The sequence below is a fragment of the Sinocyclocheilus anshuiensis genome, unplaced genomic scaffold (assembly GCF_001515605.1).
Source record: "Sinocyclocheilus anshuiensis isolate Anshui unplaced genomic scaffold, SAMN03320099.WGS_v1.1 scaffold708, whole genome shotgun sequence".
NCBI lineage: Eukaryota > Metazoa > Chordata > Actinopteri > Cypriniformes > Cyprinidae > Sinocyclocheilus > Sinocyclocheilus anshuiensis.
Window position 1 is genome coordinate 1971377 of NW_015555881.1, and position 13914 is coordinate 1985290.

General features: G+C 31.8%; 1 protein-coding gene across 3 annotated transcripts in view; it reads right to left on the reverse strand.

Moving 5' to 3' along the window:
• Positions 1 to 3795: 3795 nt before the first annotated feature.
• LOC107675792 (CBP80/20-dependent translation initiation factor-like) overlaps positions 3796 to 13914 on the reverse strand; it is a 74802-nt gene continuing 64683 nt past the window's right edge. For all 3 annotated transcript variants that reach the window (XM_016470253.1, XM_016470255.1, XM_016470252.1), the window contains 2 exons: positions 6891 to 6944; positions 3796 to 4498 (listed from right to left, as the gene is read on the reverse strand). In XM_016470253.1, coding sequence (XP_016325739.1) covers positions 4283 to 4498; positions 6891 to 6944 — 270 coding nt within the window. In that variant the 3' untranslated portion in view covers positions 3796 to 4282. The remainder of the gene's footprint in view (positions 4499 to 6890; positions 6945 to 13914) is intronic.

Below are 13914 nucleotides of genomic sequence, written 5' to 3' on the forward strand. Positions count from 1 at the left end.
AGCGTCCAGCAGTGTGTGTGTGGAGCCAAATGCTTCTTTGTCATCTACAAACAATAGAAACAATCGGGCGACACACTCACCCTGGACATGACAAATAATCACACAAACAGAGCGCGGGGTGGGGTGGGGGTCGGTGGTGCTATGGTGATGATGATAATGATGATGATGGAGGGGGTGTAGGAGAAAACAAAAGGGCTGTTAATAAAGACATACAGACAGCACGTTAGAGCCCGGATCTGCTTCTGATAGTATTTATTAATGTTAATGGATATTTTTGAATGAGCTTTTATTTTTTATATTTTCAGTTTTAATTCAAATTTTAATTATAGTGATTTTTTATGTGATTTGGTCATTTTTATTAGTAATTTAATCAGTTTTTATTAATAATTGCATGAATGTGATGTTCAAGAGGAGTCTGAATGATGTACTATTTCTTGTGGATTTTCAAAGTGTTTATTCATGCTTTTTGAGGTAACATTACCCACAATCCTTTGCACAACCAGGTTTAATGAACTTAGATGCTAAAGCATCTTAAATTAGATTTTTCACAATGTTCTCAAAAGGTTCTGAGTGTCATGGAAAAGAACTTTCTTGTAAACACATATTATTTTAATACTTTATATAATAATTGGAAATGTTTACATAATGTGGACAGTAAAGGCAGATGAAGCAGAATTTAATATATATATAGAATATATATAGAATGTAATATACATCACCATAAAAAACTGACATTATTAGAATCCTAAATATTCTAAAAGATTTTTTTTAAACACTCTTTAATATTAAGGAACGAAGACATTTTAATGTTCCCACAAACAAGATGGAATAATCAGAAAATATTTAGTACATAAATTTAATAGTTACGGTTAGGACCAACAGCAGGGCGCAACAAAACAACACGAAGAAGTGTTGTTTTATATATATATATATATATATGACAAAAGCACATAAAATTACTAAAATGTAAAATGCAAACTGAAAATATGTAAATAAAATCTCATTCAAAATATTATTACATACTATAATAGTATATCAATTATACTAAAGTAACACTTTAAGTCATTCGGTTGACGGTTCTTCACTCTGCACGAAAGAAAAAAAATGGACAGCAAACATCACTCTGAGCTATAATCATTTTTTTTTTAAAAAGGACAAACACTTCATGTTACACCCCTTCTCAGTTTATTTTCAGTTGCATAAAAAACAAAACAATCGCTGACATCTTTGAATGAGCCCAGATCTATAGTTTGGTCAGCTGACAAAGGTTGCCACATCTGATTTGCATGTCAATAAGATGCAAATGAAGATCTGCATTCAATAGTCTGGTGGGTTGCAACACTGAAGAAGTCAAAGGTCACATGATGCCTGCTGCTTGAATGGGGCGGAGCCTAAAACAAACCCTGACGATGCTGAGATCAAATCAAATGAAACTCTAAAATACAAATTTTTTTTAAAATAAAACAACTGAAAACATGTTTGAAAGACAAACACACACTCACAGAGCATCAGCTATTCAATATGTATGCACTTTATGTGCCTAAAAATCAATCTATGAGGGGAAATCTGACCACTAAATCAAAAGAAAAAATTGCAAAATCACATTTTGCATGAAGAAAACCTCAATTTTCTTCATGCAAAATATTTAAATATTTTTTCCTTTAAAATGTAGGGTGAAATATGAACCAGATTCAACCCTCATGTGTGCGTTTGTCTTTTCATGTGGATTCTTGATGCAAGACAGAAAATACACAAGCCTCAAACCGGCTGGCAAACCACAAGGTTCTGTGTCTGTTTCCTCCACTAAACAAAGCTGGAGGCCACGACTACGCAAAAAAAGTTCAAAAACAATTCCTATGTTTCCCCTAATCGTCTAAAATTCATATTCATATGCCGTTTACAAGATTACATGTACTGTAGCTTATTTATAACTAGATGACTGGCTTGTGATAAATCAATATCAATGCACACAGTCGTCAAAGCCAGAGAAATTGACATGTAATAACTAGATAAACCGTTAAAAGATTCGACCACCATCCTCGGCAAACAAATGTAGTTAAAAGTAAATAGTTTTAAATAGAACGACTTGCAAAAAACAACCACGGCAAAACGGCCTATATACTTGATAGCCATTGTTATTTAATTTCATTTCGATTCATGCTCGATTTTTTATGTTTTTCAACATCTCTCGTTGTCTATATAGGAAGCTGAACGTTGCAATAAAAATAAACTCATCTTCGCTGCACAGGCCTTTCTATCAGCTAAAGATTAAACTCGCAGGGGTTTCAAAGGCCACTATTCTCTCCCAAAAAAAAACTGATTCTACGAATCATTCTAGCAAAAAGTGTTCGACTAACATTCGAAATCTTCCACAACCCGTCACTTTTTACATACATGTTTATCTTCTTTTTCTTTTTGAATTTTTTTAAAGCAATCGCCTTAAAACAGTGCAAAATGAAAGTAATCCTGTGCAACAGATCTACGACTAAAAACATACAAACCTCATTTGTGAGAAACAAGTAGGTGAATCATTGTGACGTTACGAATGATTCGCGCTCTGCTTGCATTTCACAAACGAAGCCTATTATACGTACATTTATACGTTGTTTGTAAAAAAATGCAACTTCGAGAGAAAAAGAAATAGTAATAATAAAAATAATAATAACAATAATGCATAATATTAAGGACACTATAACACATTATAAACAGGGACGTGGCCCGAGACGGAACAGGCGATCCGACTGATGTTCATGAAGAACCTGACCACTTCATGTTGAATGTGTCCTCACACACACATGCTATAGTGTGTCTCCCATCTGCTGTGTGTGTGTGTGTGTGTTCGGGACTCGAACAGGACGGATGGATGAAGCACTGCCCACAGGCCAAAGAAAAGACGCCAGAGCTCGTCCAGTCTCTGGTGTTGACAATTCAAATCAACACAATTCGTGAACACGGCCAAAGAATCTTGAAGCATAATCAAAACAAAAGCATAATCAAAAGAAGAAAAAAAAAAGAATAGGGAATTTTGATTTTGCTGGGGTTTGAAGCCTATTTTTAGGACAATTAAGACTTTGTGCACATTGGCATTATTTCCATGAATATTAAGCACATACCTACAATTACCCCCAAAAATGGTTAATTAAAATAAATATATATATATTAAAAAAAAATCATGCATAAAAAAAAAGATTTAGAGGAGTACTTAACGATCATTAAAGTAATGCAAAAAAATTAAATAAATAAAAAATAGAAAAAAAAAATCATCTAAGAATTTTATTTTTTGCTTAATAAAATTAAGCCTATTTCCAGGAATAATAAGAAATGCTGCACTGTGACAATTTTCATGAATATTAAGCACATTTATAACACCAATTCTCAAAAAATAAATAAAAAAACGGTGGTTATTAAATAGTAATGTGAAAATACAAAATTGAATTCGATTTAAAACATAACGCATAATTCTCAAAATCATCGTCATCATTACTTGAATGCAAAAAATGTATTCATTTATTAATTAAAATGTAAAGTATTTATGCATTATGAACAATTTTGGGGAGGGAGGATGTGCTGTCAGGAAAAAAGTAAAAATCATTGTTAATGCAAAATAATAATGCATTAATTAAACTGTAATTGTAGTAATAAAAGTATTTATGCATCATGATATATTTTGGGGTGGCAATGTGCTTAACTGTGATGAAAATAATGACACAATGGAAAATTTTAGTTTTTTTTAAATTAATCCTAATTCTTAAAATTATTATCATTAATGCAAAATATAATGATGTATTAATTCAATTGTATTTATGCATCGTGATAATATTTATTTATTTGGGGGGGGGGGGCCTAACGGTCATGAAAATAACATCATTGTCTTAATTTTTTTTTCTTTTGATTTTTTTTTCTTTAGAATTTTTGTTGAATTTTTCTTTTGCGCTCTCTGTTGAGGTTTAGTCTGGAAAGCGTGACAGACTGACTGGCGTCTGCACGTGTGTGTCTAATGACTGTCTGGTTTCACATCTGTACGTCTGGCTGAGCTCATGAATATGCAGATGTGAAGTGTGAACATATACATATTCATTTCAATCTGCATATTTTACCCTCTGACCTCTGGGCCAACCCCATATCCCATGATGCCCGTCCCTATTACAGAATGCTTGTGTGTGTGCTGCAGTGTGTCCGTGGCCTCTAGTGGTTGGTTTCCGTGTTTGTGTGTCTCCTGATGAGTTTCTGGTTGGTTGTGTTGTGGTTCGCAGTGGTCAGGGTATCCAGCGGTGCGTGTGCGTCACGCGGTGAGCTTCTGGATGGTTCTGTTGTAGTAGGCGGTGGTCAGCGCCTCCAGCGGGCTCCAGTGGTGAGCGTGGAGCTCAATGACCTCCATCAGGAGCGAGCGCGTCAGCTGAGACTCAGACGGACACAGCATCTTATCCCGCACGGCCGCCAGCAGCTCCGTCATCATTTCAGGAAGCTGCTCCTCCAATAACCAGCCGGTGCTCTGGAGCTGCAAGAACAACCACGGCAAAATCAGCAATCTTTCCAAATAGTCCCATCTCTTCCATTTCTTCTAACAGAAAGAGTGTGAAACTCTGACTCTGTGGCACCATCCAAACATTAATCTGTTTGTTTGTTGTTGCACCACAAATAAATAAATGTTCAAAGAAAGAAATACATAAAGAAATTTTTTTTAATTTAAAATATAAAACTATCACACTATTAAAAGTATAATCACAACACTAAATAACAGCACAATGCAAAAAAAAAAAAATCGTTGAAATATAAAATTAAATGAATTTATTACATTTAATTTTATTAGATTAATAAAAAATAATCAAATTCTCAAAATTATTATCATTACTCTAAAAAGTGTGAAAATGTGATGTTTGTCACCACAAAATAAACAAAGAAATAAAAATTAATTAATTAATTAATTAATTTACTACTTTAAAACTCTGTGAAATACATATATAAATATATATATATATATATATACACACATACGAATTAATTGAAAGCTATCTCAGAGTTTTAAAAGTATAACTACAACACTGAATAATCTTTTATTATTTATTTTTATTAAATATATATTTGTATTTATTTTATTATTACTTTGTTAAATTTCATTCTATTAAATTCATAAAAAATAAAAATCTAATTATTATCATTATTTTAAAAAGTATGAAATTGTGAAACTGTTTCATACCACAAATAAATAAATAAATAAACAAATACACACACAGGCATAATAATATCACTAAATGACTCGTAACTTATTTCGTAATGTCTGATTTCTATCATTAATGGAAAAAATGATGTATTAATTAAACTGTAAATGTATGTATTGCGATATGCATCACTTGTGCAAAGTTATATCCAACTCAGCATCTGTGTGACGTAACTAGGAGAATTTAGTCACTTTGTGAAAATAACGTCACAAAGAAAAACAGGCTTCTTTTTCTTTATGCAAAATAGATTTTAAGGTGACTTGGACACGCTTTACGTGAGATTCACACTGAGGTTTGAGCTGAAATGGTGTCTGTGTCTGGATCAACAGCACGACACGGATGCAGTGCATCAACATTTACTCCAAAATATCCTGTTATTTTTCTTTAACGAGGGATGGTGAAAGACAGACAAAGAGAGTGCAGGAGTGGTTTCTGAGAAGAAATAAGATGTTCAAAGGGACACACTCAGGCTCAAGCAAGGGTCAGAGGTCAAATCCACAGGGGGCACAGAGAAACAGATGCTAGTCTGAGAGAGAGAGACAGACAGAGACAAAGAGAGAGAGAGAGAGAGAGAGACTGGACGGAAACCGTCGGATGTCCAGACAAACTGTCTGCTGATGATCCGGTTTGTGGGCAGATGGGACATCATTCACTGTCTGGATGGAGCCACACTCAAGTACACACTGAAGTATTTGTATCTATTTGTATTTTACAAATATTATTTACATATTTATTTATTTATTTGTGGTGCAACGACAAACTCACATTTTCAGGCTTTTTTATAGTAATGATGATAATTTTGAGAATTAGATTTTTATACTTTTTTAAATTTAATTTAATAAAATTAAATAAAAATGTAATAAATTAATTTAATTTTATATTTTTAAGAATTTTTGTATTGTGCCATCATTTAGTGTTATGATTATAGTGGTCTACATTTTAAATATATTTGATGCATAAAATATATACATTTATAGGATTTTTTTCCACAAATAATGGAAAAAAAATAATAGCAAAATAAAATACACATTTTTATACATTTTATATTTAAATGCATCTTATATCTTTTAATCTTTTAAAATATAAAAAAATATTAATTTAGTTATTTTATAATAACTAAATAAATAGGTATTTTATTCCATTTCAAAAGACAAATAATGGAAAAATATAAATATAAATATATACATTTTATTTATGTATTTAAATCTTTTATTTTTTCCATTATTATTCCTCTTTGAAATTGAAAATATGTATTTATTTATGTTTATTTTTATATTTATTTTATAAAAAAAAAATAAATAAATAAAAATTCCATTTCAAAAGATAAATGTTATTTTCATCTAGCCTTTGTAGTGAATAAATGCTTGTAAGCCTGGCCACTGAAAACACATATTAAGACTTCTGCATTGTGTTCAGCTGAACACAAGAACACGTGCCGTCTGAACTCGTGCCTTCTTACAGCTGTAAACGACTGAGAAAAAAAATAAACAAAAGGGAAAGAAGCAAACAAACAGATAAAACTGCTTGCATTTCTAAACGAGCACGACACACTCCAGATCAGCTGTCGTGTGGAAAGCATCTTCCTCTGATGAAGAAGTTAATCAGACACACCAGGGTTTGGGCCAGTCGCTGGTCTCAGTCTCTCGTTCATTATGAATGTGTTAAACTCACCTCTATAGAACAGCAGAGCACAGCGTCCTCCTTCACCTCCGGAGACTCCAGCAGCTAAAACACAGAAAACACACCTCACTTCAGCGACTGACCAATCACAGTCAAGTAGTTCTACATCTTTAGAACATTCACATTTGTGACCCTGGACCACAAAACCAGTCTAAAGTGTAAACTTTTCGAAATTGAGATTTACACATCATCTGAAAGCTGAATAAATAAGCTTCCATTGATGTATGGTTTGTTAGGACAATATTTGGCTGAGATACAACTATTTGAAAATCTGGAATCTGAGGGTGCAAAAAAATCTAAATATTGAGAAAATCGCCTTTAAAGTTGTCCAAATTAAGTTCTTAGCAATGCATATTACCAATCAAAAATTAAGTTTTGATATATTTATGGTAGGAAATTTACAAAATATCTTCTTGGAACATGATCTTTACTTAATATCCTAATGATTTTTGGCATAAAAGAAAAATCGATAATTTGGACTTATACAATGTATTTTTGGCTATTGCTACAAATATACCCCAGCGACTTAAGACTGCTTTTGTGCTCCAGGGTCACATTTATGAAGTTGGGAGATGATTTTATCCATTGCATCCAGAGTCTATATTTAAGTCAAGACATTACAGGTGAATAGAGTAAAAAGAGTAACTAATACACATCACTATTATCACTGGCTTATTATTACAGAAACCTTGGTTTTATGATTTTCTTAAAAACAACAACAACAACAATAATAATAATAATAATAATAATTATTATTATTATTATTATAAGTAGTAGTATTATTGTAGTTGTTGCTGTTGTTTCTACTACTACTATTAAACATATTATTATTATTATTATTATTATAAAATAAATCTTGGTTTTATGATATTCCTTAAAAACTATTATTATTATTATTACTACTACTATTGTATTTGTTGTTATTATTATTAATAACACATTTTAATCCATATCATTATAATTCTTGTTAATAATTGTTATTATTAGTAGTACTACAGGTGAATAGGGTAAAAATAATATATAACTAATAGAATGTAATAATTATTATATTATGTATTCTATGATGTAATATTTATTAAATAATAGTTTTTAAAATGTAATGATTAAATATGCAAATGATGCATCATCTAATTAAAATTGCACTCATTTGTACACATTTCCATTTCATTTTGTTGACATACTTAAAGTTAAAGGTTTTTATCGAGGGATTTCTCTTTTTATCACTCCATAAATTCACGTATGTGTAAAGACATGTTATGGAAGCAAAACAGTTGCATGGAAAAAAAAAAAAAAAAAAAGGGTTTTCCTGTAGGGTTTCAGCTACTAGTGTATGCATCATTAATCTGCATTATTGTCTCGTCTTGCATGTTTAACAGACTTCAGATTTCAGGAGGTCACTGCTGGCAATCCAGACCACACATCACTACACCAATCATCTTTCACTTCCTCTTTCACTGTTCCTCAAAAACCACCAGCCGACAGACGCCAGCGAGAGCGATATCAGCCGCGTCCCAGTCTGAATCCCAGACGACTGCTGTCACAGACAGAAAAGCGCTGGCTCTGACCACAAACACAGAAGTGCAACTCACTCAACAGGACAAGTACACTTTATCATTCTGCAGCTGAGCCTGACGCAAGACTTATTTCTGTGTGCGAAAGGCAATTTTAACATTATCATCAGTACTTTGGTGCAAAGATGATCAATGCATGAATGCAATGAAAACGCACCTGCATACTTCAATAACCAAACAAATGCACACATTTATGCATTTAATAATGTTCCCAGCATTATGTATTTCACAATATTGCCACTATATTTGAATCCTGTGGTCTGGTTTCCCATACGTTTGCTTGTCTTTTCCCATAACAGACACAATTATGTTTTTTGACGTTATGTAAGAATGTTCTTTTCGTCTTGGCTAACGTGTTTGTGTAATGCAGAATTGCTGATATGACCCAGAGACACATGAACTCTGTTCAAATCATGATAACTCATTAATGACAGTTCTTCTTTGCCATTAGTATTTCTACAGCTTTCTCGTCGAGTGAACAACTGAGTGACGAAACAGCACTAAAAACACACACCAGATATGAATTATAACTAGAGATGATTCTGGATATTGACTAGATCTTCATAACCTAGAGCTGAGCTTAATCAGCATTTGTGAAAGTCAATCTGAAAGCTAAAGCTCAGTCATCAAAGTGAAAGGAGAGACTATTAATGATACCAGAAATAAAATAAAAGTTTGGTTTAACTTGACAAATTTATGAAAGAAATACACTACTATAGTAGAGAACCATACCAAGGTAAAAGTAACAATAAATAAAAGTAATAATGATGATAATGATTTAAATTAATTGAAACATTATTATTATTAAAAATATCCTGGTTTTACGATATTCCTTAAAAATATTTATTTAATAAATATTTATAATAATAATAATAAATAATATTATTGTATTTGTTGTAGTTGTTAATAATAATAATAATAATAATAACATTATTATTATTATTATTATTATTATACTAATAAAATGATTAAAACCAGAGTTATTATTATTATTATTATTATTATTATATCTTGGTTATACGATATTCCTTACAAAACAATATTTATTTAATAAATAATTATTATTATTATTACTATTAGTAGTATTGTTGTATTTGTTGCAGTTGTTAATAATAATAATAATAATATGTATTAAAATATGTATTATCATTATTTTTGTTGCTATTGCTAATAATAAAAACATATATGTATTATTATTATTAATTAATTTTTTTAAGGAATATCATACAACCATTTATTTATTTTTTACATTTTATACAAGTTCTGGTGTGCAGCACCTTATTTTACAAAAAATAAAAATGCAAAATTTTGCTGTAAATTAATTGTTATATTATATTTTAATTTGATTACACTTTAAAAGATTGATTCAATTGTTAACATTTTATGAATTCATTCCATAAGACACCATTTTTGATGATAAATTTGATGATAAATCTGAATCCAGAAAAAAATGAAAAGAAAACACAGAAAAATAAAACTGATTTAACGGGGCCCTAAATGAAAAGGTAGCTTACTCAATGAAGTTTACTTTAAACAAACAAAATATGATTACATTCATAAGATCTAAAAAAAATGTAGAATGCATTTCCATCCCTATTAATGGTATGAAATGAATGTTGTGATAAATATTGATATCAAATGATATGGAAAAACATATTGTGATAATATTTTTGGCCATATCGCCCAGCCCAACCAATTAGTGGTGTTTTCTAAGTCAAAATTCCCCATTAGCCTACTATTCCTCAAATTTAACGTGACCGAGTTAAGAATTAAAAGCTTTCAAAGTTGTACCGCTATCACATGACTGTGATGTATGAACACGTTCGTGGTGTTTTCTTGCCCCTGAAGGTGGGCTGTCTGTGGATCAGTGTGTGTGTGTGTATACGCTTCTGAAGAGATCTACTGAGACGACTAGCAGAGCGGTGGGCGTGAAAAGCGCTCGGGCAGTGACACAGGCAGCCCTTTGTGAGGCAGGGGGCTTGCAGGGGCTGATCAAAGCTGACGCGAGCGGCTCTGGATACTGTCTCGGAAAACAGCTGACAGCTCCCGCACAAATCCACCAAAACCAGGAATCTCACTGAAACGGACTCGCTCTCGAAATATACTTCACTTCACCCACGGGGGACCACAACAGCGCTATCCATAACATTACAGCAGACATTTATACAGAACAGCTGATTTAAGAGCCACAATCTACACTTGTTTGCTTGATGGTTACCTACAATGTTACTCAAAGTTCTTACTTCAAAAAGTAAACGGTTACTGTTCCTTTAAGACTTTATATGTAATTGACCTGCATTATGACTGGCTAATCTGCTTCTTTGTGTAGTGAATATTACAGTATTTCTACATACTACATCACTCTTTGGTTTCAAAAGGCAAAACAAAACGCCATTACTTTTGGTCTTGGTTCTCTCTAAAATGAAAGACAACATGCAAGTAGTGATTCTTCAGAATAACAAGGATGCATTCAATTAATCAAAAATTACAGTAAAGACAAAGTAAATGCTATCATTTTGAACTTTTATCGTGGTTTCCACAAAAATATAAGCAGCAAATCAACATATTAGAATGATTTCTGAAGGATCATGTGACACTGAAGACTGGAGTAATGATGCTGAAAATTCAGCAATAAAATTACATTTTAACATATATTCACATAGAAAACAGCTATTTTGAATTGTAATAATATTTCACAATATTACTGTTTTTACTGTATTTTTGATCAAATAAATGCAGCCTTGGTGAGCAGAAGAGACAAAACAAAAACGATCCCAAACATTTGAACAGTATGTTATATATATTTCACAACAGAGACTTCCGTAACTGTAAGCGTTCATTATATTCATGACATTTCCAGCATTAAAAATCCCAGATATCTTCAGGTTTTCTCAACTGTTGGAACTCTGTTTTTAAACTTTTCTCTCTATAATAAAACTTCACTTATATATAATATCACTTCCAGAGAAACTGTCTGAATCTATGATACGATATAGCAGACGTGAATCCATGGCCTGCGGCGTTTGAAGGAATGAACGTGTATATTGGTGTCTGGAAGGATCTAGTCCTGGTGGTCTGGGGTAATTTACTGACTTTACTGTTTCGTTGTTCAGGTCTCCAGAGTAACGGTTGCTTTAAGACTAGAGTTCTATAGTCCATAATGACGTCCCCGGAGAGCAGGAGCAGAGCTCGCGTTACAGAAACCACCTCAAACTAACCTCACACACAACACAAGTCCACATCACAATCAACATCAGACAGACTGGAATCATCTCCCTATAGACAGAAATTAACATGATCCTGCATGGTCAAACTCTCCACTACCACTAAGAGACATATTTAATGATTATATGCATGTCTAAAAATCAATCGTTTAATAAAAAGCGCCCAAATATTGAGTTTTGAGAGCATTAAAGAATAGTTCACCTAAAATAGACTGAAAATCATAACACAATACAACACAACACAACACAACATAAAATAACATATAACACATAACACATGTTCACCTAAAATAGACTGAAAATCATAACACAATACAACACAACACAACACAACACAACATAACATAACATATAACACATAACACATAACATAACACAACATAACTATAATAATATATATTACCATTTTATATTATAATAAATAAATATTATTATATTATATTATACTATATTATATTAGATTGTTTTAAAGACAAAATTCCTCTTAAAAAAATACAAATAAAAATTGAGCAAATTTTTACAAGTTCATTGTTTAAAAGGTAATTCTACATTTTACCCAGACAAGATTTAAAAGTAGATCAAATTCAAAAGAATTTCAAAAAAATTAGTTTATTAGAGTAGGTTTTACAAGAAAAAACTATTTCAGTTTTCTACTTAAAAATGCATGTTTAATTCAATGCATTACTTGCTGTTTCTTTGCAATTGCTTGTGAAATTTATTCGCAATGTCTGTATGAAAATTGCTTCTACAATCTACTTCTTTTTTTAGTGAAGGTCCTCAACTGAGAAAAAAAAGTGCATACAAAATCCTTTTACTGCTTTTATATACTGCTTGTGAAATTTATTCGCAATGTGTGCATGAAAATTGTTTCTACACAACAATAGTGAAGGTCCTCAATTGAGAAAAAAAGTGCATACAAAGTCCTTTTACAGACTAAGTTTTAAAATATGTCATGTATATGAGTCCTAAATGTATGCAACTGTATGTAAAACTGCACAATAGAATCCAACAAAAGGGTTTGAGAAGATCAGAGACGCGCGTCCAACCCTTCAGCTCAAGCAGCTTTCAAATGCACAACAGACGGTCTCTTTTCTCCCTCCCTCCATTCATCCTGTCTTTTATTTTCTCCCACACCCTCAGTGCTCCAAATACACCTGTCAGCTCCAAACTACAGCTGGATCACCTGTAATTAAGCAACCTGCTCTGCCGGTCTGCCGCGCACACAACACACACTTCACACCTGGCTGAGACGGGCCTGTAAACACACCGTAATCGCTGTCACACACCGACACAAAGTGCCTGTTAGGACTCTCAGACCATCGTGTCGGGACGTGCCGATACGAGAGACGAATGTGATGTTAATCCGGCTGCGATCTTGAATAGCGGCATTCGTACAGCACAAACACACGCCGAACTCTCACCCAGATCACGGCTCTTTGATGAAGAATCAAACTCTGGCTTTTGACGGATCGCGTCTGTCATCAGCTGAATAACTGACAGGATTCATCACAGACAGGGAAGCCCTATTCAACAGCCATCGGGGCATTTCACCAGACAAAAGCCATCTTTAAGTCTTAAAGGGGTCGGATTATGACAAAACGAATTTTTCCTGATCTTTTGAAATGAAAGTTTGATATTTTCTCAAAACTACCTTCCTTGAAAAAATGTATCATTATTATTACTATTCTGTAAAATAACAAAATAAGACATATTCCTATTGTAATATTTCACTGTAAATTAAAAAAACATTCAAGAATTATTATTATTATATAAAATATTAAACAAAATAAGACATATTCCTATTGTAATATTTGACAAAAATATTCAAGAATTATTATTGTTATTATTATTGTATAATCATATTGATATTTAAATTTCATTTTTGGCCAAATAAACAAAAACAACAACAATAATAAATTCTTTAATGCTTTTAATTTACAGTGAAATATTGCAGAAGATATGTCTTTATTATTATTATTATTATTAAATATTATTATTAAAGTATTTATGTTTTAAATAATAGTGTTTATTCATTTATTTATACATTTATTCTTTATAGTATTTTAATATTTTATATAATAACAATTTTTATTATTTTTTTTATTATTATTTCTATTATTATCATATAGTCATATTGATATCTAAATCACATTTTTGGCAAAATAAGCACAACAAACCTTTAATTTATTTATTTTTGACTGCATTTTAAATTGCAATTGC